General features: G+C 41.9%; 1 protein-coding gene across 1 annotated transcript in view; it reads right to left on the reverse strand.

The window, feature by feature from the left end:
• Positions 1-24638, reverse strand: part of LOC124796139 (broad-complex core protein isoforms 1/2/3/4/5-like) — an 85970-nt gene that overhangs the window by 56807 nt on the left and 4525 nt on the right. Inside the window, exon 2 of the mRNA XM_047260231.1 lies at positions 7732-7936. Within this exon, the coding sequence (XP_047116187.1) occupies positions 7732-7905 (174 nt within the window). The 5' untranslated portion in view covers positions 7906-7936. The remainder of the gene's footprint in view (positions 1-7731; positions 7937-24638) is intronic.

Below are 24638 nucleotides of genomic sequence, written 5' to 3' on the forward strand. Positions count from 1 at the left end.
GACTTTTTCCTGTCTCCTTTCTTCTTTTATTTTCCTTCTGGTTGGGAGGATGAGCAGACCATTCTGTTGCCACAGATTGTGTCTCCTTCATCCACTGGCTGGCAGCAGGCTGCACGAATGAGCCAGCCTAACAAGTGGGTCTAGAGGAAGGTAGCCCTTTTCTGGGGCATGAGTATGAATATTTTATGGCTGCATGTGAAGAACTCAGGTCCCCATTGCAGATGTAGTGGAAACAAGGTGATCAGGTGATCCTATTCCCCTCACAAAGAGATTTATTCGAACTGTCATCAGGGCCTGGAATTGTGGGAGTCTTCCTTCACCCTTACTGTAAACAGGAACTTAGTGGTCATGTAGATTTTCACTCAATTAGAACTGGATGAAGCATTCAAATTTCTTCTCCGATTCAAAGCAAAAAAGATGGTCAAAGATTTCATACTGTTTTGCCTTTCATTCTTTCCTTCCTTCCTTCTTCAAAATGGAGCATCTCTCAACACTGAGGGGACTGTTGCCCTCTGCACTCTTCTCATACAGTGGCTGCCCACACTGTCCTCAGCTGGGGTCATTTGTGCCCAAAAACTACCATTTAAAACACTTAACTGCAGGTTGGGGGTGGAAGGGAAGGTGGGAATTACAGCTTTTTATCACAGCAACTCACTATTACTTTTACATTTTCAGGTTATACACTCCCCTGGGAAGCCAAAATAAAAGCATCAGTATACACTCTTATCTTTTTGGCCTCGACTGGATACAGGATGTAAAATGGACATCCCTGTAACTCCAGGTTTGCACACAGTTGTTTGTTTGTGAAGTCGCAATACAAAATTACACCCTGGACCATGTACAGGTACAAGTTAGGCAATCTAATAGGCAATGTCATTTTAATTACGACAGAACCATTTCACCTTCTACTAATTAATGTTATTTCAAATTTATACTCAAATATGTTTGACAAAAGAATCAGTTTTGTGATCACGAAGGACTCACCATCAGGTAGGGAACAAAGTAGCTGGTTAGAGAAATATTTCTCACAATCTTTTTGAGTCTACTTTCTTCGTATCATGTAGCCAGTGAAGGGAAATTATTGGTATTATATCTTTCTGCATGGAATCAGTATACTGTCTTGAAGGAGACTACTGGTGTCTTGGGACCACTAGCATGGGAATGTCTGAGAATCTTCAGCAAAGATCATTCACCAAGATGTCGCACACACTGACCTTGGGCTGGTATCATACCTTTCTGCATGGAATCAGTACATTGTCTTCAATGAGACTACTGGTGTCTTGGGACCATTAGCATGGGAATGCCTGAGAATCTTCAGCAAAGATCATCCACCAAGATGTTGCACACACTGACCTTGGGCTGTCCTCTTTTGCACCACTGGACTGCAGAAACTGCTGCCCTGAATCCTCAAGCATGGCATTTGACAGGCTGATACTCCACATGAATGGGGCTTTTTCAAATCTTGCATCAACAGTGCATTTCCTGCATTGTAAGGGGGCTATGGTAATGCAGGCTAAAGACCTATTCCTTAGTGATCATAAAACTTGTTATACTCTGCCTGAACTTTAAAGTCTATTATGGCAAACAGATGTCAGGGTTCTATCTAAACTATAACAAGCCTGATAAAATTGTACAAAGATTAGCAAGATCAATTAAAAAATGGTCTCACCTGTCATTAAAAGAAAAAATGCTATGGTTTTTCTACTGGAAACACACACACCTGGACTTAATTTTAGCCGGAACAGAATTCCGGCACCTCCCAAGGATTTTTTTTTTTTAACTCAGTTAGTAAGAACCAGAGAATTAAAATAGTACATGTGTGTGTGTGTGTGTGTGTGTGTGTGTGTGTGTGTGTGTGTGTGTGCGCGCGCGCGCACGCGTGCGTTTGTGTGTTCCAGCATCTAAAAGTTTCGAAAGCACTGACACACACCACCACCAAACGATGAACAGTGCCTACTTGAACTTTTCTACAATTGTCTCTATACTGCTGGGATAAATTCAAACATAATTTTCAAATTCAACAATCCTAAAGTCTAATGACAATGAAAGAAGAAGATTTTCTTATGTACAGCTATTGGTGTGATGGAATAACACTGTTGGCAACAAGGAATGTTACTGTAAATTTTTCCTAATTGTATTCCTGGCATCTTCAGCAGGCATATATATGAACAGGAGCAGGCTTAAGAACAAGGAATAACCTATAACTGGATACATATGTGGTCCAGTTACATTAATGTCACCAGTGCCTATGTTTGACAGCAGTCTGCAATAACCACTTGCAGATGTGGCAACACTAGCAGTGGAGGGTATACAAAGCATGCTGAGGGGATAAGGAAAACCATGCAGTCTTTCTTGAAACACAGAAACAGAGCAATTTTGACTGATGTCTAAAAGCGCATGATCATTGGCTTTCAGGCCAAGGATGGAAGCATTTCTGAAACAACTAAGTTCATAAAGTCTTCGTGTGCTACATGTTTGAAATATATCAAGTATGACAAAATGGCGCCACCCAAAACCTACGTGAGGCAACTGTGGGGCACTATGGGCCCATAGACGACAGGGGTGAATGATGCTTTGGCCATGGAGATGTGTATAGGCAAATAGACATGCAATTGTTGAGCAACTGACCATCCAGATGAACCAAGGTTTTACCAACGATGTCTCCTAAATGACCGTTCAGAGAATGTTGTTCCAAATGGGCCTCTGCAGCAAGCAACTGGTTCATGCACCCATACTGACTGCTGCTCATTGGCAACAAAGGCTGAATTTGCATGCCGATACCACAACTGGATATACACTGAGAGGCCACAGGTGGCCTTTTCAGATGAACTTCATTTTATGCTGTATCAGAGAAATGGCCGTTGGATCATTGGAAGGGTCCAGGGCAGAGGATGGAGCTGTATGGTCTGGGCTATGTTTTCATAGCATTCCCTGAGTGTATCATCATTGTGGAAGCCACAGTGGATCAATGCAAGTATGCATATATCCTTGGGGACATGTCCACCTCTACATGCAGTTTAATTTAATTGGATAGATAAAAAATCTACTCACCAAGTGATGCCAGAACACACACATAAAAGAATATTATAATTAGGGTGGCTTTCAGAGCCAGTGGCTTCTTCTTCAGGTAGATGCATTGAAGGTGAAGGAAGAAAGGCGAAGGAAAGAACTGGAGAGGCCTAGGAAAAAGAGGTAGATTTCGGGAAAGCCATCCAGAAAAATGGGTCAGGGGAGACTTACCAGATGGGATGAGAAGAAAAGACTGATTGTTGGGGACTGCATCGGATGAGTTTTGAAAACCTGAGAGCTTAAGGGTGGAAGACAGGGTAATATGTAGGACACAGAAGATGTAGAAAACTAAAACGGAGTGAAGGAAACAGTAGTTTTCTGTGAAGAAATGCTGAGACGGACAAAATTAACATAAATTAAGGCCAGGTGGGTGGCAAGAACCAAGGATATGTTGTAGTACTAGTTCCCACTTGCGGAGTTCTGAGAAACTGGTGTCTGGGGGAAGAATCCAGATGGCATGTGTGGTAAACTCTTTTCACAATTTTCCCAATCTATTTTTTTTCCCCAATCCTTTCTTTCATATCATATAGTCGCCCATTCATTACCTGTTATCAACCATTGTCTGTTATCATGATTTTCGTATGAATTTTCTGATTTTTCCTTGCTTTTCTTTAGTTTTTCTATCTTTTATCCAGCCTCTGCCCATCTTTTTCTCGATTTCCATGATTTCTAATAATCCAAACTGTCCTATCTTGCCATGATGAATCCCATCTCATAATACATCCATTATTTTTGAAAACGTGCTTCTGTACTGTCAAAACTAAGGTCCCACATCCTGGTTCTTGAAGCCTGCTTGTCCTTTGGAGTTCCTCCCAAAGGCATAACACTGAAAGCCCCTGTTTCTGGATGTAATACTACTATACGCCAGGCTTTTCTACAGTTTCAAGTACAGCAATCTCTTGCTCTTACCCGGCTAATCTGTGAACTACATGCATACTCATCCAATTTTCAGTCCATCAGACTTCTCTCTTTCTACAAAATCCTGCAGTTATCTGCCCCTCATGTTTCCTTGGATGGTATCATCCACCTAGCCAACTTCAAACTGCAACAACATTTCAGACTTCACCTTAACAAGCTATCCCACCTTCTCCTAAACTACCTCAACAGTGGTGTTTCCCTTCCTGTCCGTCGGCAGCTCCCTAACCAGCCACACCATCAACCACCACTCCTCTCCTACAAACCGAGCTTGGCCAACCTCATTAAAATTCCACAGCTTTTACCACTACCTCCCAGAACAAGAATAACTCATAATCACAAGAACCAATCACAACAGAACATGTCCTCAACCTCTCGTCTAAAGCATTCTCCCCTCCTAAATCATCTGTATTATCTAAGGATCTCACTTTCAGCCCTATCCTGCATCTGATTAGGCTACTTTAGTGAAGGACCAACTGGAAATATCACTTTTGAACCCTATTCCAAAACCTTTTCAACAGCAAACCTGACACTGAACAATGCCTTGAACAATTCTGTCCATGATCTCAACTTGATCCACCACCACTTTCTCAAAATCATCCCTTGCAGGCCTTCCAAGATATCCTCACACTCAGCATTGCTTCATAACCCTTCCTCAGATCCCTACAACAAGACCCTAAACAGTCCTCTGCAGAATTCCAGGCTCTACATTCTCTAAAAGCTGATGACTCCATCATTATTCTCCCAGCAGACAAAGGATCTACCACTGTGGTAATTGACCGAGAGGAGTATTTTATTGAAAGTCTACACCAGCTGTTTGACTACTCTACATACATCAAGATCCCATCCCTATAGTTCAAACTGACCAGCAGTCCTCCTTAACACCTCAGGCCCCTCACAAGGACTTACACCTCAATCAATAAAACTCACCCCACCCAAACATGCACACCAACCTTTTATCTTTTCCTAAGATCCACAAACCCAATCATCCTGGCCATCCTTTAGCTGTTGGCTTCAAAGCAACCACCGAATGTATATCTGCCTAAGTTGATCAGCACCTGCAACCCCAATACAAAAACTTCCATCCTATATCAAAGATACCAATCTGTGCCTGCCCCACTCCCACCACACACCTTCCTTGTCACCACTGATGCCACCTCTCTATATACCAACATCCCCCACAAACATGGTCTGTCTACTGCTGAACATTTCCTCAGTCAGCGTCCACCTGATTCCAAACTTATGGCAAACTTCACTCACCTTAATCGACTCTATACGTACAAACATCTACTTCACCTTTGAGGGGCATACATAAAAACAAATCATGAGTATGGTCATGGGAAACAGGATGGCTCATTCCTATGCAAGCTTTTCATGGGTCACTTGGAAGGGGCTTTCCTGGGATCTGTAAGTCTTCAGCCCCTGGTTTGGTTTAAATACGTTGATGATATATTAACCATATGGACTCATGGTGAGGCTGACCTGTTAAAATTCGCGGAATCTCTGAATACCTTCTCCCAATTAAATTTCACATGGTCCTATTCCGAATCCTGTGCCATTTTCCTTGATGTTGATCTCGTCCTTACCAAAGGCCAGCTACACAATTCTGTCCACATTAAACCTACTAACAAATAACAGTACTTCATTTTGATAGTTGCCATCCTTTCCGTGTCAAACATTCCCTCCCATACAGTATCGGCGTTTGAGGAAAAAATATTTGTTCAGATTCAGACTCTCTACAGCAATACACAACCATTCTCACCTCAGCCTTCACTGGATGTAATTACCCCACCAGACTAGTTCAAAAGAAGATTTCCCAGATCATCACATCCAATCCTGGTACTGCTGATCCCTCGAAAAAACAACTTCGGATCGCGCCACTGGTGTGGTCTGGAATGCATTAATCGGCTACTTCGGCAAGGCCATGACTTCCTAAATCATGCCCTGAGCTGGGATCATTCTGTCTGAAGTTTTGGTCACCACACCTAGAACAGCATTTCATTCCCCTCCCAGTCTCTTCTGCACCCATCTCCTTACTCTATGGCTCCTACCCCTGAGACCTTCCCCACTGGAAGACTTGCTCTACACACCTCCTACTACCCCCTATTCCAGCCCAGTAACTAGCAAAACATATATTATCCAAGGGAGAGCCACCTGCGAAATGATGTATGCCATATACCAGCTGTTACGTAAACACTGTTCAGTCTTTTATATCAGCATGACTACCACCAGATTATCAATTAGGATGAATGGGCAGAGGCAGAGGATGTATACTGGCAACGCGCAATATCTTGTTGCAGAGCATTCTCTACAACATGACAATCATGATCCCAGTGTCTGTTTCACCACACGCACCATCTGAAGTCTTCCAACAGACACCAGTTTCTCAGAACTCCGCATGTGGGAACTAGCGCTACAACATGTCCTTGGTTCTCGCCACCCACCTGGCTTTAATTTACATTAATTTTGTCTGTGTCAGCATTTGCTCGCAGTGACTACTGTTTTCTTCACTCTGTTTTAGTTTTTTACATCTTTCATTGTCTTACCTGTTTATTTTTCACCGCCGCCTCCCACCTCTGTTACGTACAATGCACTTAGCTTTTCACTCTTATTAACTCATCTCTGTCCTGCATATTATTCTTTCTTCCACCTTTAAGCTCTCATTTTTTTCAAATCTCATCCAATGCAGTCTCCTGCAATCAGTCTTTCCTTCTCATCCCATTTTCCTAGACCTCTACAGTTGTTTGGCTTCACCTCCTTCCTTCCCCTTCAATCCATATCCTAAAGAAGGAGTCACTGGCTCCGAAAGCTTGCTGAATTATAACTTTCTTTTATGTGTGTGTTCTGCTGCTGCTTTGTGAGTAAATTTTTTATCCATCCAATTAAATTATTTTGTCAAAATTGATTGTTTTCATTGTTATATTTTTACAAGCAGTTTGTTTTTCCTCAGCATGGTGGCATCTACCAGTGTAACAATGCTACATGTTACACAGCTTGCAGTGTATGTGCATGGTTTGAAGAACACTAGGATGAGTTTACTGTACTTCCCCCGGTCATCGACTCCCCAGACGTAAACCCAATCAAAAATCTATGGGACAACCTAGATCAGGTTGTTCACATCATGGATCCTTAACCGTGAAACCTAGTGACACTAGTCATGGCACTGGAGTCAGCATGACTACACATCCCTGTTGGTAGCTTCCAGAACTTAATTGACTTATTCTGCACGTCCACCCTGCAAAAGGTCATTATTGAGTGCTTTGAGAGGTGGTCACATTAATTTGAGTAGACTGTGTCTGTGCCCGGCTTAAAGACAAACAAAAACAGTGAGTATTAAATGCAATAAAAATGTGTAAATACACAATTTCATTGACAAATGTATTTAAAGTGAAAACTGACTAACTTATTTATTATTTGTCTCAAAAGACTAACATTACACTCTTGTTATGCTCTCATTCATTACATTACACACATTTTGCCCAACATTAAAAATTTCTCAGTCAAAATGGCTAAATACTTAATACTACTAATCCTAGTCTGGAAGCTGCAAGGCAGCCACTTGTAGGAATTTGAATGCCGCATCCGCCAAATTAATAATAATAATAATAACATGATTAAACCAAAAATATCTTTCTTTGAATATTAATAGATTCATATTTTAAAATTAAGAAATTTAAAATCACTATAAATTGTAATTACTGGAAATAAGCAGAAGTAGCAAATTACCTATTAAAATGAATGACTTACCTGAAAATAGTTCGAGCATGCAGACAAAATAGCTCTATGGGCACGGATTGACTGGCCTTCACAAGAAAGAGTAACATCAACGAATAATTCTCGGTCCAGAAGTGTGCGCAGAGCTTCAGTCAGTTTCTGATGATAACTGCTCCAACGTAGGCAGAACTCTTGGCTATCTGCCATTGTCAGACACCTTTGCGCAGTTTGTCAAATGCTGTAAGTAAAGAATGGAGCAACTGTGAGCAACCTGTTATAACGTTCTGACAAAACCACAGAACGTACTCAAAAAAGCAGATATGAAGAGCACAATGTACTGAGATGACAGCTCTCATTTGAAACTTCGCAGGATGCAATGGGCGAGTGAGAGAGGACAGAATGTAAGATTTGCGTTTGTTCACAACTAAAGATGGTGGTTCAAGAAAATGCCTATAATTCAACCATTTCAAAACTAATGACTTGCAGTTAATAATCTCATGCGTAAATGTAGTATGACCATTAAATTTATCACAGCTAGATGGCTGAGGTGGCGTTATCACTTATGGAACACAAGACTGTATTGAAATCTTGTCAGAAGAATGAGGACATTAGTGAAGTACAACTGCAGTGGCAGAAAGGGTTTGAAACACAGCCAAAAACAGATCACTCAATTACTTGTGTTTGTGATAAGTTTGAAGCTGACAGAACTATTAAAGATGTACAGAAACCAAGATCCGGTTGACCATAAACAATTTCAAGTCCAGTGTCCACTGATGCCATACTTCATCCTCTCAGTGGACCAGGGAGTGCATGAAAGTGAGAAAAAACAGTCAGGTATAAGACACCTTCATCGGACTGAAAAGTGGAGAATGCACATTCTAAGCCTGCTACATAAAGTGGATGAGGATGAGTTGGATTAAATACTGAGAGTAGTTTGAGCTCACAGTTTGCTATGTGTGGAATTTGCAAGGATTTGTGTGTGATCGGATGACACACGATTTAAACTCAATGGTACTGGTAAGGTGAGCTGCCACAATTCTGTCTATTGAGCTCATGAAAATCCTGAAGTTCATGCACAGAAGGCAGTGAATCTATTTGGAAATACTGTGTGTGTTGTCTGTAATTGAAAGGTTTGATTGGTCCTTTCTTCTTTGAGAGTACTGTAACTAGTCAGGCATACCTACTTCAGACAATGTTTCTGCTAGCTATAGAAACCTTTTATGGACATAAAATGCTTTATATTCAACAAAATGAAGTCTCAAGTACACACCACTGAATTGTCAGTTTGTACCTGGATGACACTCTATCAGGATGATATGTAAGTCGAAGAGGTCCTATTGAATACTCACCTCACTGTTCTAATTTGACATTTATGGGCATCTGCAAGTGAGTGCCATCAAAGATTTTGTGTACTGACGAAACCATCTACAATCAGCAAACTACGTGAAAAAATCTGAGTATCATGTGCTGCCATTAAGCCAGATACAGTCACAGCCATAACTTGATCTGCAGTTCGGCATTTTTTAGACGCTTTCACTGTCAAAAATATTAACTGCAAGGCAACTTTTTACAAATATATATCAAAGAGTGATTTCATTTTTTGGACCTCCCTGAAGCTCTAAAAATGCAAAAACACATTGCCTCCTTGTTTCCTGGTGCCCCTCTGCCCCATCCACAACCATTTTATTCAACTTATAAATGAAATCTGAATATGAGTTCTTCAGTAATGGCAAGACGACAATCGAGCATTTCAGCGATAAAACTCACTGTACACACTTTTGAAATGTATACTTGACCTCTTCCCAAAAATAACAGGCAGGCTATAAATGAATAAAGACCTGCCTGATTACTAGCAAACAAAGTGCATTCAGTTCCAAACATGGGACAAAAGTGCTCCTCCCTTTAAATGAATGTCACCAATTGGTACTAAGTACATGTATTGGACAAAAAATATGGAAGCATCACAAGAAATGCATGCCTGAATGTAAATACAGGTGCTAGGGAAGCCTGTGGGTTGCGCTGCTGTATCTGAGCATGAACGGAACACGTGCAAGGTCCTCTACATGTTGCAAGTGTCAGTTGTGGTCAGAGCAATGTTTTGTGTCGTTGCGAACAGAGCTGTGCCTTGCATCACATTTACCCGCCCAAGCCTGCCTGCAACCAATCAGTCCAATCTGTTCCATTGTCTGCATCATGGGTAGTTGAGATACACTGCACCAGGAACAGAGTGCACAGGTCACAATGTGCCATTGAGGCCGTGGCTTGTTTGGGTACCCGACCGAGCATGGACCCGACAGGGCTCGGTGCAATAGGGAAACAGGCAGCACCTGGAAGGTACGAATGACTGACCGAACACAAGTAGATTTGCTCTTTGCTTTCCAAATCACTAGGAACAGAGCATTCTTGATCCTTTGTAAGGAAAAGTAACTCATAATATAAAGTAATAGTTGTAACACAGCAATGCATAATACTATAATGAACATAGTACAAGCAACTTTTTATTAGTTTATACACTCCATTCTTTTCTTCTTCTGTTTCTTTCTATAGCCTACACCTTTGTAAGCTCTTTTATGAAACTTGATCTCAAATTTTGTAGCTAAGTTTTTATTAAATTTAGGTCTACAGTTGGAACGTTGTCTAGAAATGTTTCATCCCACATTTTATATTCTTATTTTTGTAAATTTTATTATCTGATCAGTGGTCCATTCCTTCGCCATACTGTAAGTAACTAGAACTTGCTGTCATGTGAAAACTGCAGGAAAACTCATGGATCTCAAGAACGTGTCTCCATTAATTCATGGGCTGAGACTGCAGATGTTCCAGAATCCATCAGAAATATCTGTGGCCCATTCCTAACATCCGCTTATTATTAATATGTCAGACATAAATATCGAACAGCCAAGGTCCTTTCAACCGCAAGGATTAGAAAAAGTGTAGAAGAGGAAACAGAAGTTTCCCTGTAGTTGGAGGAGGGAAGCGACACTCATCTGAAGAAATCAGGAGAAAGCATTGTATTGCAAAATTTTACACAGGTTACAGATACTGATTTTTAGTAAAATGCCTGCCAAACAGCCAGTCTGAAGCCAGATGTTGCCTTGGAAAGGTTTATCTGCAAGAAAAAGATAAACTTCATACAAAATGAGAACAGTTTTGTCACGATATAACCATCCAACTTCCATGTGTGTCAATAAAAACTTTTAAGTATTTTCCATTTATTCACACAGTATTACAAAAATTCAATAATTAGTACGGCATCCTTTAATAAAATTATAACAACAAAAATAATCAATTTTTGACAATATAATGTAATGGGACAGATAAAAAATCCACTCACCAAGCGGCGGCAGAACACACACATAAAAGGAGGTTATAATTAGGCAAGCTTTCGGAGCCAGTGGCTCGCTCTTCAGGCAGAAGAGTTGAAGGGGAAGGAAGAGGGGTGAAGGAAAAAGACTGGAAAGGTCTAGGAAAAGGGGAAGATTTCAGAAAGTCACCCAGAACCACAGATCAGGTGAGACTTGCCGGACAGGATGAGAAGGAAAAACTGATTGTTGGGGACTGCAACGAACGAGATTTGAAAATCTGAGAGCTTAAAGGTGGAAGACAGGATAGTACGCAAGAAAGAGATTACTGCTAAAACACTGTGTACGAGTTAATAAGAGTGAAAAGCCAAGTGCACTGTATGTAACAGAGGTGGGAGGGGGACAGCGAAAAATAGACAGATAAGAAAATGAAGTTTCATATTTTTCATTCATGAAAGTTCATTTTCTTACCTTCATCAACATGCCAAAACGACCATATCATTCCCAAAGTGAACACTATGGTGATGGTGTGAAACATCCTCGGTGGCAGGAGGCAATGATTAATATTGCTTCAGGTACTGAGTGTAGCCAGCATGCCCCTATGTTCTGGAAAAATTTAGTTTCAGCTCTAGTGACCTCCCTGAGGCTTTTGGTTGCAGACTTCTTGGAGCAAAACAGAGTATGCCTGTGTGACTCAGGTACAGTGTGTATTCATTTTGTGGATCAAACAGTGACTTGCCCACTTCTACACTGTAGTAGTTCTGCAGACATGAGTAGAGCATCGAACTTTCTATCAGGTGATATTAGAAGTAGTTCATGTACCAGTAAACACACAAATTTCTGTAGGGTTTCCAGGCTACTGGGCAGGCATGGATGGTGGAAGCACCCAAATCAACATTCTTTACAGGTTAACGGTGTCTTCATTCTTACCCTCAACCTTGTTCCTGCTTGCATAATGGTTATGCTGGCCATATGGTGGTAGAATGGTAAGGATTCCTCCTCCACTGGTCCTAATAGTTCTAATGGACCCAGTAACTTTGCTTCAATTCTGCATAGCCCTTCCAGAAACTGTTCCTTGCATGTTAGAAAAAGTCCCCAAATGCATCATCTTTACAGCTCTACAAAACATGTGTTACATCTTCAACCCAAATAGACGGACTGCAGATGATGGCAGGTGATCCCTTGCATGTGCTGATGCAAACATTCCTTGTGGATCAAAATGTTGGCGTGACTACCACAGCATGATGGCGGATGACTGCTGGATGCAAAACTGCATCACATGTATACTCACTCGTTCTCACTTACTACCAACTTATTTCCTGTTTGCTTATTTACTTCTATACCAACTACATATAAAACAAAACATTTGAGGTTTTCATTTTAATTATACACACGAATGTTCTACTAATAAATCTCTAACCTACTACCTATACGCAAATGTTCCCCGTGAACTTTCCTCATAGGAACAGCACAAATATAAGCATAATCATAATACCTAATAACTAATAAGTACATACAAACATTCAGCTCGTATGACCACCTCATGATCTTAAGGTGTAGGGATGTGCCGGAACAACATTAAGTACACTCTGTGTCACTGGCTTATTTCTACCTTTCTTTCTTCTGTTTCTCAACCAAACCTCCTTTGCCCTTCAGAAGAAGCTGCTAGCAATCGAAGCAATGCTTCTGGTTCACCTTGATACAGATTTCTACTTATATGAATAACTGTGATTCAGGTCAGAAGTTGGATTTCAACATTAACTGAGGATGTCATGTTGAATACCTGATAGGGCTCTTGGTAATGTGCAATGCACTTTTAATTTTTCCATTTGGAATGTGAGGGTTTAATAACATAACTGCTCAAAGTGGCACTTACATAATTTTGCTTTTTTTATTGTGGGTGTTTCCCTATCACTCCAGAGCCTTCCTATTCATTTTTCCTACCTGACATCAGATACCTTTTAGTCTTTTACTGAAGTCCTGATCAGAGAATGAATCCTCTCCCAGGTAGGTTGGCATAATTTGAAAGGAGAGGGCATTTTCCGACTAAAAACAACCTTGTACAGAAAAAGACTCATGTTTTCATGGAGTTTTGAATTGTACGCACTTAGGGCATGCTGTAGTAGTGTGTCTTAATTATCACATCTACTTTTTGCATAACAACTTGGCTTTTTACTCCATGCCCTATGAACTCTCTCTGTTCTACCATTCGCTTGTAGGTGAAAGGCATTAGTTTATAACTTCTTTATGTGCAATAGTTGACATAGCTACTTAAGTAATTCATACATGAAGTTGGAATTTTGATAGTCACTGGTTAACTAAAGTGTTAGCTACTGTGTTGTTGGTTTGCTATGGCAACCATGGCAAAGTAATGTGAGAAATGATCAGTTATGGTTAATACATAAGGAATTCCCACTGGTGTTGCTGCAAATGGTCCAAGGACATCAAATCCTACCATTTGAAATGGTTTCTCTGCCTCAGGCAGTCTTTGTAATCGGAACTTCTGCCAACTCAACTCGGCTCTTTGAGAGAACGGAATACATTTCTTTACACAGCATTCAACACACTGTTTTCTCTGTGGCCACTAGTAATTTTCCTCAATGCAATGTTACGTCGCTTGTCGTCCGCTATGCCCAGCTAAAGTGGAATCAAGGGCTCACCTCAATACTTCAGGCCTAAACTGGCTGGCAAAGGGTCTGTCATCAGAGCTGACAAGTGCTTGTTTTGGATACCACTGACAATCAAGGTCGGAAGCCTGAGCCTTGCACCACTGTTCTGTGTCTATTTCAACGCATTTTACAGTGTGTGCTTTGTGACTTAACCCATGAGCATTACCAAAAGGCTGGAGTACCTCAAAATCAAATTCACTATATCTTAAGGCCAAGTAGGTTAGGCTACTGGTTGGTTCCCTTAATTCCAGAAGCCTTTTTAGTATGGTGTGATCCATTATGATCTTAAAATGACTCCCATACAGATAATAAAGAAAATATGTGGTGCCAAAAATTAGCACCGGCATTTCTTTTTCTGTAGTTTAATAGCTTTTTTGCTTCAATGGGTTGCCTGGAAGCAAAAGGAGGCAGGGCTGTTTCCCATTCACTTTGACTCGGAACACAGCTGAGGGGCATAGTTGCTCGATCACAACTGTTTTTGATAGTCTCGAAAAATGATGGATGTTTGGTTCACAGGGAGAGGTAATGGACCAAACAATGAGATCATCAGTCCCTCGACTCACAAGTAGTGCATCTGGAAGCAGAGATGTCCACTGGGAATGTTTTCTGATCTAATCAGGAGATTCATAATAGTAAAAGTGAGAAGGCTAAAAGATAATGGGCATCTTTCATACCATTAATAATAAAACCAAGATGTAGGAAATAGTGAAGTCAGCATGTGGGTGTCCCTGGGGCTCAGGGGAAACGTCTCAACCACAGCTTCCCACCTGTTATCCATTATAGTCCAGAGTGCCCACTATTCAACAAGTGTTAACACCATCTTGGGTTCAGAAGCATTGGAGAGTGGCTGGCTGATGAAATATAATAATACTGTACAAACAGCTGTTATTTTGATACTGTTTTATTAGGCAACCAGTTTTGAAGTTCCCATCATGTCATCTTCAGGCCTGTCGCATGAATGACACCAAGTACCACTAACAAGTACCACTCATGCATGTATAAGACAAGGCACCAGACATGATTATTTGTGCCTTGTCTTATACATGCACAAGTGGTACTTGGTGCCATTCATGCGACAGGCCTGAAGATGACTTGACTGGAACATCACAACTGATTGCCTAATAAAACAATATCGAAATAACAGCTGTTGGTATAATATTATTACACTATTCAATAAAGTATGACAACCAGAATAGCAAATGGGTGCAGCAGAAAGGAGGTAAACCGAATATAGAAGTGATTAAAACAGACTAAAAGAGGGATGGAAAAGTAGCCTAGTCAAGGAGGTAGGGTCAGGGATGCCCTGGCCCTCACATACAGCGAGAGAGATGCCCATCCCCAACCATCCTGCATCTGCTCTTAAGGCGCGCGCACACACACACACACACACACACACACACACACACATACACACACAAATAAAAAACTATGTCTTAGGCTGGTATGACCAATGTGGATTTCTTCTGGGAGAAGCAGAAGGAAGAACACTATGCTGCAGTTCTCTCTTCATTGTGCAGAGTGTATTAGATGTAGCTGTGTATTGGATGTAGCTGATCAGAGGTTGTTCCATTTCCAAGTGTACAGAGATCTTGCGTGCACCCACGAATCCGCACCTGGGTTGGAAAGTGAGTAAATGCTTCTCTAGCTGAACGGTTGGTCAGTTCATTCCACAAGTACCCACAGGACTTGAGACTCAGAGAAAGACAACTGAGCAGGCAGCACAATGAGGCCAACGAGAAGGCCACAAATAGCGGAGACCAAAGGGTAGCAAGAACAGCATTGGTCAATAGCCAGGAGACTGCATACTGAGTCAGTACATACATATAAAAAATGCTCAAGTGAGGCCCATTTAATAAAATGGAGTGCTCTTATATTGGCTGTCAGCCGTGTCATAAACACACTACATGCTCCCGGCAGTGAATGGCTTCTTGTACTGGCAGGAGATGTAAAAGCATGTCCCGTCTGATTCACAGTTTTAGAGCCACTGGTGTAAAAGATGGTAGCACCCTGTACCTCTTGAAGACCTAGACGTAACCAACACCAAAAGGGCATGGTGGTGACAGTGACTTCAGGTCCTTTGAAAAAAATCTGTCCTAATTCATGCCCTGGACACCATCCAAGGGGGAGCGCACAAGAAAAAACAGGGAGCATAGTTCAGGGAGGGGAGATGGAGAATATGGTAGAGGGAAGTGAGGCGCTTTCCAACTGGTAATTCCACCCTGGGGTGGAGATCATGAGGGCAACACACCTTGTACGTAAAAGGAGTAGGCTACATGAGAAGATGAGGATATTGTCTAATGGTGATTGCATGTAAGACCAAGAGCTGGTACCATCAAACCTGAAGAGGGCAGGTCTCTGCTTCAGCAAGGAGACTATGGGACTAGTCCAAAAGACATGTATAGCCAGACACGTGCTACAATGGTAGACTGGGTATAACAGTTTCAAAGTTGAAGGAACCACCGAGCCATAAACCTGGCAACCACAGTCCATGTGGGACAAAGCCACGGCCCAGCAAATATGGATAACAGCAGTGCAATCTGCAGTCCAAGATGTGTGGGCAAGGAAGCAAAGAGTGTTAAGCTTCCACGTGCAGCTAGTCCTCAGGTGATAAATATGGGGCAGGCAGATCAGATTTTTATCAAAAAGTAGGCCAAAGAAATGGGACTGTGCTGAAACTTCCAAGTCCTGGGTACCTAAGTAGAATTCCAGGTCAGGATGGACCATAGTACAGTGGCAGAAATACATGACCTGAGAAATGGAAACCATGGGAAAAAGCACATGCAGAGGCCCACTGGATGGCACCTTGGCACTTGCCTTCAACAGAAGATGTCAAGTGGGAGCAGTACCAAATGCAAAAATTGTCGACATACAATGCTTGGTCCAACAGACATCACTAACAAATTAATTGTGGCAAGGAAAAGAGTGACGCCCTGTAGGATGCAATTCTTCTGGACCCATGAGGAGCTGAGTGAAGTGCCAACCAAACTCAAACAACCGGTGAGATAAAAACTGATGGAAAAAAAATCAGTAGGGGGCCTCGAAAGCCCCACTCGCAGACGGCGAGTAGAATGATGATGCCAATCAGTGTTGTATGCCTTTTGCAACTAAAAAAAAAAAAAAAACCGCGATAAGGTATAGGCGTTTAGAAAAAGCCTGTTGAATTGCTGTTCCAACCTAACGAGACAGTCAGTTGTGGATTGTCCCTCCTGGAAACCACATTGATAGGTGGACAAAAGGCCTCGAGATTCAATAACCCAGAAATACTTTCAGCAACTCACAGAGTACATTAGTCAGGCTAATTGGTCAGCAACTGTCGAAAGATACTGGGTTGTTGCCTGGCACCTTGGAAACAAAGGCAGTTGAAGAGCTTAAGGAAATGTTGCCTTTGGCTAACATTCAGGTTTTGGATCACCTAATTGTGAACTGCATCATGGCCTGGGGCTGTTTTGCAGGATGGGGCAAGAGACTGGAGTAATTCCCACTCAGTGAACACCTCATTATAGGATTCAGACTGGTGGGGCGTGAAACATGAGTGTATGTATTCAACTTGTTACTTCTGCGATAGAAAGATCACGGGATAGCAAGAGCACACCGATGCTGTCTGAAATTTGGTCACAAGGTGCTCTGCAAGAACTGATGAACTGGTACAAACACCACCCTGTAGAACTAGACCGGGAATAGCTCGATTGTTGGCTGCCCATAAAGAAATGCTGCTTAGCCCACACTTAAGATGAAGAGGCATATGTCCCCAGGGAGGAGACAGCACTCCCAGCCTTCCTTCTTACTGCGTTTGATTAGATAGTGAGCCTTAGCACAAATTTGCTTATAAGTGATAAGGTTGGTCTGCAAAGGTTGTCATTTGAATTGTTGCAGTGCTAGTCAGCTAGCCTGAATAGCTACTGAAATGTGTTTGGGTCACCTTGCAGGACCTCATCAATATAATCGGACAGAAAGGTGGTAAATGTAACAGTAGAGGCACACAAAGACCAGTTGGCTCTGTGAAGTGCACAATGTGGTAGTCGGTCTGGAGATGGCAAGGAAATAACAAGATCATCGGAACGTCGTCACGGTCACAAAGGTCATCATGTAGTGACCAATGTAGCAAGGCCACAAAATTAGGGAGGACACAGTTAGATCAATAGCTGAAAAGGTACAGTAGGTTGTACAAATAGGTTGGAGGACCATCACTGATGAGACACAGGTCATCATCTGTCAGAAGCTGGTCAGTCACAAGGCCCCTACCAGACGAAGGGTACTCCCAACAAGGGAAAAATAGGGGAAAATTGTTGGCTTAATGTGGTCCATTCAACATAATTAAGTGGCCTGCCTGGAGGTAGGTAAATGTTGCAAATAGTAATCACAGACATTGTTTGCACTTGCAGTGCTACTGCCTCCAACGAGGTGCAAAGGGGAATCAATTCATTAATGACTTCTATACGAACCAATGCCCTCTCATTACCAGCACAGTTCTGACAGAACAGAAATAACAGAAGGAGAGGAAAAAAGTGGTGTAGTTCTGGAAGGTGACAGTAGCACCCACTACAATTCCACTGAATGACCAGGTGACTGGTGGCCAGGTTAGGCATGAAGTGACCTGGACTGGTCACACCAGATTAACTGCCTGTCACCAGTGGGGATGGAACTACATTTACAAATATCGACTCAGAATCCATGGCAGGATTTGGTGAATCCGGGGAGGGGAGGGGAGGGGAGGGGGAGACTTCCCAGAGGAGCCTTGTCTCTATTTTTCTTATTCTTCATTTCCTCTGTAGCCTTTGCTGTGTGTGGTTCATTAAAGGGGCTATCTGCAATGAGCACAGGGACATATGGTGAGCGGACAGCCTTGGGACTCGCAGGTCGTGGCTTCTTCGGCCACTGTTTGGAGTCAGGCCTCTAGTCTGGGGGTTGCCTGGGAGAGGGATCCCAAGAGGGAGCCCTGTCACTGATAGAAGCTGAAGAACAGGAATGCTTCTCCGGTTGGGTGTGGGAAATGGTGATGATGTTAACATAATGGATCATGTTTCTTCTGTGCCTCAGTGTAGGACAGGCGGTCAACAGATTTGTACTCCTGGATCTTCAGTTCTTTATTGAAAACCGGGTAAACTGGCAGACCTGGGGGGTGATGTTCCACGAAGAAGGATATTAACAAGGACTACCTTGTTGGAATGATCGTTCACAGCTGCTGCTTTTTGCGTCTACCTTGCAGTGGAATGACACAGGCCCAAAGCATTAACATCTGAAGCATCTCATAGGTGGTGGGCCATACTGTTTCAAATCACACCTGTACACCATTACCTTAACCTTCTCCAGGAGGGCATTCCCTCCAAAGGCTAACAAACGCACCTGTATGAGTACAGTTATCCTTGGGCCCTTTTCATACATATCCAATAAAATGTATGCCTTGCAGCAAGGTTAGTTCAGAGATTCTCACCTGCTTTGAGCATAACATCTCTGTGGAAGATAATTCCTTGGACCATTTTGAAAGTTTTGTGAGAGGTCAAGGTCACAAATATGTCACCTAGATGATCTGAAGATTGGGCAGCAGGGGAAGTTTTAATCAGTAACGAACCATTTCACATTTTACCCAGACTAAGCTTTCCAAACTTGTCTTCAATATTTTCAATAAAAAATAATAGTTTCATTGCAGTAAAGTTATCTCCATCAATCCAAGATTAGACCAAATATTGGGTGAAGTGTTTCACTCCCAGAGGTCGGGCTCATCCACCTTCCCGTGATGTAGCCAGGGAAGGAAACATCGTGGGACCCTATCTCTCTGCATTTTAATAATCTATCCCACGCGAAGAGACTGCTAGGATCTTGCGGCCAGTAACAGAAGAAAGTCTAACTCGCTTCATGTGTGAATCTTCCACCATGGTACCACTCAGTCTGAACAGTGCCTCCCTGCCGCAGCAGTGCTCATCTGGCCAGTAAACTGTTTCCTGGAGCTCCAGTACCCCAGCCGTGATGGGCACATACTGTTTGATTTGCACAGCGTGTTTCCAGCTTAGGTACCAACAGTGGTCCAGGGGCTACCATCGTGCAGATATTTGACAACTCTCCCTCCCCCAAAACGGAATGGCTTCTGTACTGGGCTTTGGGGTAGTACATTTAAAAGAAAAGAAAAAGTGCAACAAGTGAAAGGCATAAAAAGTGGAACAAACGCTAGGTGGCCTTCCCTTCATGATCCCCATTTCTGTAAAATTAGGAACAGAAGTATCAAGTCAAATCCAACACAAATGAAAAGTTCTAGAATGCTGGAAGGGAAGAAAACAAGTGTCTAATATCACAGACCAGATTCAATGACAATTGGCACCGAGAAGACCACCCAAAGGATAGGCAGAGAGGAAAAAAGATAGTAGAAGGACAGTCTTGCCACAAAGGAAGAGAAGTAGTGCTGCAAGGGCTGGGGCCCCCTGGTGGCCAAGCAGGTATTCACAAAAGATATGTGAGCCCGCTGGAAGGTGTAAGAATGGAAACAGGACCCATGATCACTAATTCCTTCAATGGTTGAAATGCTCCCCGACACCGCAGAGTCCAGTTAAATTATACTCCTTTTTTTTTAGGGGTCTAGCTACCTTTTCAAAGTTTCAAACATATTTTCTATAGGGATTCATGATCCCGAATATAACTGTAATTTTATAAAAGAATAGATTGTCATTCACCAGATACCAGAATTGTTGAGTCGTAGACAGGCACTATAAAATAACTGCTACACAAATAAGCTTTTGACCTAAAGCCTGCTTCTGAATTAGTACACACAAACACACACACTCAAGCAAATGCAACACTCACACACATGTCCATTGCCTCTGGCTGTCAAGGCCAGGTCTAATTCGAAAGAAGGGTTTTTGGCCAAAAGCTTACTTGTTTAGCATTATTTTTGTAGTGTCTGCCTGTGACTCAACATTTCCATAATATGGTGTGTAGTAAACTATCCTTTCATAAATTATCATTATTCCATAAATTATCATTATTCCAGCCTGGATTTTCCATTGCAAGATGTAATTGTACTTCGGAAAATTTGTTATGGGCTGCACAAGTCTTGGGTCAGTATGTACCCCTTCGTGGGCAATAACGAGACCCAAATAGCATTCCTCCTGCAACATGAAGTGAGGGCCAGCTGTGCTGCTTACAATTGTTGAAATATCTCCTGCAGTCGCAACAAGTACTCTTGGGTGCCCTCACAGTGTACTATTACGTCATCTAGGTAAACTAGGCACTGCTTTGATCAGAGGCCCCATACAGCCCTGTCTAACAATTGCTGGAAAGTCACCAGCGCATTTTTCAAATCCACACCTGACAATACTTCTCTTCTTCTTCTTCAGTAGCTCTACAGCCCTTGGTGAGCCTTGGCTTCTTCAACAATCTTCCTCCACACTTCTCGGTTATTTGCTGCTCTTTTCCACCCCCGGACTCCCATATTGCTGATATCCATTGTTACCTCATCGATCCATTTTCTTCTAGGTCTCCCTTTTCGCCTAACTGAATGGATCATACCTTTCATCATTTTCTTTGGAATTCTATCCTCTGCCATTCTCTCCAAGTGTCCTAGCCATCGTATTCGCTGTGATTTCACAAATTTTACTATGTCCCTGCCTTGTATTAACTCTTGTAATTCGGCATTGTAGCGTATTCTCCAGCCTTCTTCCTCCCTTATTGGCCCATAGATTTTGCGTAGTATTTTCCGCTCAATGCTTCTTAGAGCATTTTTATCGTGTTCTGTCAATGTCCATACCTCTGAGCCGTATGTGATAACTGGGTGGACTAGGGAATTATATATTAGCAGTTTAGTTTTTCTTGCAACAAGGCTATTTTTGAAAAGCTGCATATTTGCAAAGTAAGCTCTGTTTCCTGCTTGTATTCTTTCCCTTATAGCCTTTCCAATACTGTTATCATTTGTTATTAGGGCTCCCAAGTAGTTAAAAGAGGACACTCCATTGAAGCATTTCCCATTGATGTTTAGGTTTTTAGGGGTTCTTCTGGCCTCAGATTGTGACATTACCATATATTTTGTTACCTGACGATACTGGAAGTGTCCTAATGGGATCACAAATGCTGTTTTGGAATAATCTTCTGGTGCTACTTCTAACTAGTGACAGCTACTGCATAAATTTAATGTTGTGAAGTAATGGCATTGCCCTAGATTATCTAATGTCTCAGTGATATTGGGCATGGGGTAGGCATCAGTGACTGTTTGTTGATCTAGAAATCTGTAATCACTTCAGAATCTGTAATTTTTTTTCCATCCAAGAACTTCTTGGGTACAATTACTAACAGTGCTGACTAGGGACTAGTACTTTCTTCCGTAATTCCATCCCGAAGCTGTTGGTCAATGAACTTCTCCATCACCAGTGGTAAATAGTGGGGACAGGCTATGGTTTCCTGATACAGGAGGTTCATTTCCATGGGAATGGTATGTCATCAGAGGTTTAGCTGCCAGTACTCCAGGTGGGTTAAATAACCCTGCATATTCATCCAATAACTTCTCCATACATACTCTATCACTTCCTTTCAGATGCAACACTTTTCCCCTTACTGCAGTTAAATCGACAGACTATCCATGAGCATTTATCTACATATTTATTCTTTTATGGAGTGCAATCTCCCCCCCCCCCCCCCCCCAACACACACACACACACACATTACATATGTGTGAAGTAACTGTGCTTCTGCATGCTACATTATTGAGCATACTGAGTTCAGTAGTTTCAGGAGTAATCCCAATATGTGATGTAATGATTTTTAAATTTGTCATCAAAAGATTGTTTGGACTAAATTTTTGATCAGAATACCATGAGGTTCCAAAGAACTAGGGATACAACGAGATACAACACCTCAAAGAACATGCAGCTGCTGCACTGATAATCAGAAACTAACTTCGTAATTATTTTGCAACAAGTAGCTGAATAAATTCAAGCTAGCTTATTTAGAAATGTTATTTCAACTTTATTAGTTTAACTTAACTGAAAACTGGACAACATGTAATGCTAGTATGTCCAAGTCTAGTTGAATGACTTCTGCAGAAAATTTTTTGTGTCAAGTACCAAATGAGCTAATCTTAAACGTTTGTAGAGCCAATGGCCAAGAATCAATGCCTGTGTGCAAATACTTCATTCTTCTGGGGAAGGAAAGATCGAGAATTGTGTTAAAACACAGGCTAAGGAATTATGTGCATTCTGTAGATTCCATCATATAAAAGGACTTTTAGGCATGTGGAACAAATTGAGGCAAATATAAACCAAGGAAAAGTAACTCTTCGAACTTTTATCTATATGCTGGATTAACAATACTCCAAAACTAGACTACTTAATACTACGTGTGCTTAAACACTAAAATGCAACCTAACTAAATTACCAGGAAAGCAGGTACGCCAGTGAGGAAACCTGGTGCTCTGTAAACCATCAGCAGCACTAGCTCATGTTTTCCCCAAACCACTATTGTGGCCCATCATTCAAAGAGTTGTTCAACACAATATTCGTTAAATCTACGGGCCCAGGAACTAGCTTTTCCCCCTTTATGTTGCCACCTTCCATTTTCTGTTTATGTCTCTGCTGTAGTGTGGTAATGCATACTCATCAATATTAATCTGTTCAGTGTCAGTGATTGCCATGTTCCTTTGAACTGATGTTTCTGATGTTTTGATGCAATATACTAAATGAATTCTTACATATCCTAAAGAGTTAAGCAGGGCGTGAGGGCAAAAAGGGACTACTGCATCTAAAAGTAATTAGAAACAGTAAAGAAGGAATGACTTGGCCAGCTGGTAGTGGACATGTGGTCGAGGGCCTACAGGTCCAGCATGTGGTGGGAGGCACCTCAATCTGCCACCGCCCAGAAAACAGTTTAAAATAAATGCAATAAGATTAAAAACCACTCTCTCATAGGAAACTAAAAACAATTTCAACTGACTGTATGTCATCCGCCAACATTAGAGGCAAGGAATCTGGAGGACCATGCTTGGCATTGGAATGGAGAACTGGAATAGACACATTCCATCAAGATGTTAGACACTGTTCGCCCACAACCACAACATGAGGGTGACGCTTTACATTAGATGGAACTGTGCATTAGTCTGGTATGACTGAAGCAGAAGGTAATAAAGCAATGGATTACTTCTAGGAAGAACAGAGGGAGGAACATCATGTAGCACCTTGACATGGAGGAGTTTACTACAGGGGCAACTGCCCATCAGGTGATGTTCTATCTATGAGTGAATTGACGCCTTATAACTGGAGCCACAAATGTGTGTATGGGATTGTCAAAGTGAATGCTAGACAAGTAATTGCTTCTCTAGTCAAACAGCCTGCCTGTTAATTCCCTGGGATATCCTCATGACTTGCAACACACGGAAAGACAACTCACCAGGTAGTTAAGATCAGAGGCAAGATTATGAATAGCAGATATCACAGGGTAATGAGCATAACATCAATCAATGGCCTGGAGACTACTCATCGAGTTACTGCAAATTATAATGCAGTTGAGGAAGATCCGTTTGATAAAATTTAGCGCTTTATTGATGACTGTATCAAAAATCTGGCAACCACAGAATAGCTGAATGATACCAGGGTCTGGTAAATACATTGTATAGAAGTGTGATCTGCATCTCAAGTAGTGTGGGTGAGGAAGCAGTAAATGTTTACCTTTTGCATGCAAATGATTTTGCACTCATGAATATGGGACAGGCATGTCATGAGGAGTGCTGTTATGAAAAGGAAGTGACAGGATTGCTAGAAAGTGATCACTGTTACAAAGATCATCATATGATGACCACTATAGTGAATATATGAGACAGAGGGAAGAGACTGTAAGGTCAGTAATCAGAAACATTCCATGGGCTGTACAAAAGTGGGTACAGGTACTGTCATTGAGAAGATTGAAAGGGCTCTCTCAGATGAAGGGATACCCCCACACAGGGAGTAGAGTTGGGAGAAAAAGTGGGGTGGGGGGCTGGGAGTTGTTGTCAAGGTAG

The sequence above is a fragment of the Schistocerca piceifrons genome, chromosome 4 (genome assembly GCF_021461385.2).
Source record: "Schistocerca piceifrons isolate TAMUIC-IGC-003096 chromosome 4, iqSchPice1.1, whole genome shotgun sequence".
Lineage (NCBI taxonomy): Eukaryota > Metazoa > Arthropoda > Insecta > Orthoptera > Acrididae > Schistocerca > Schistocerca piceifrons.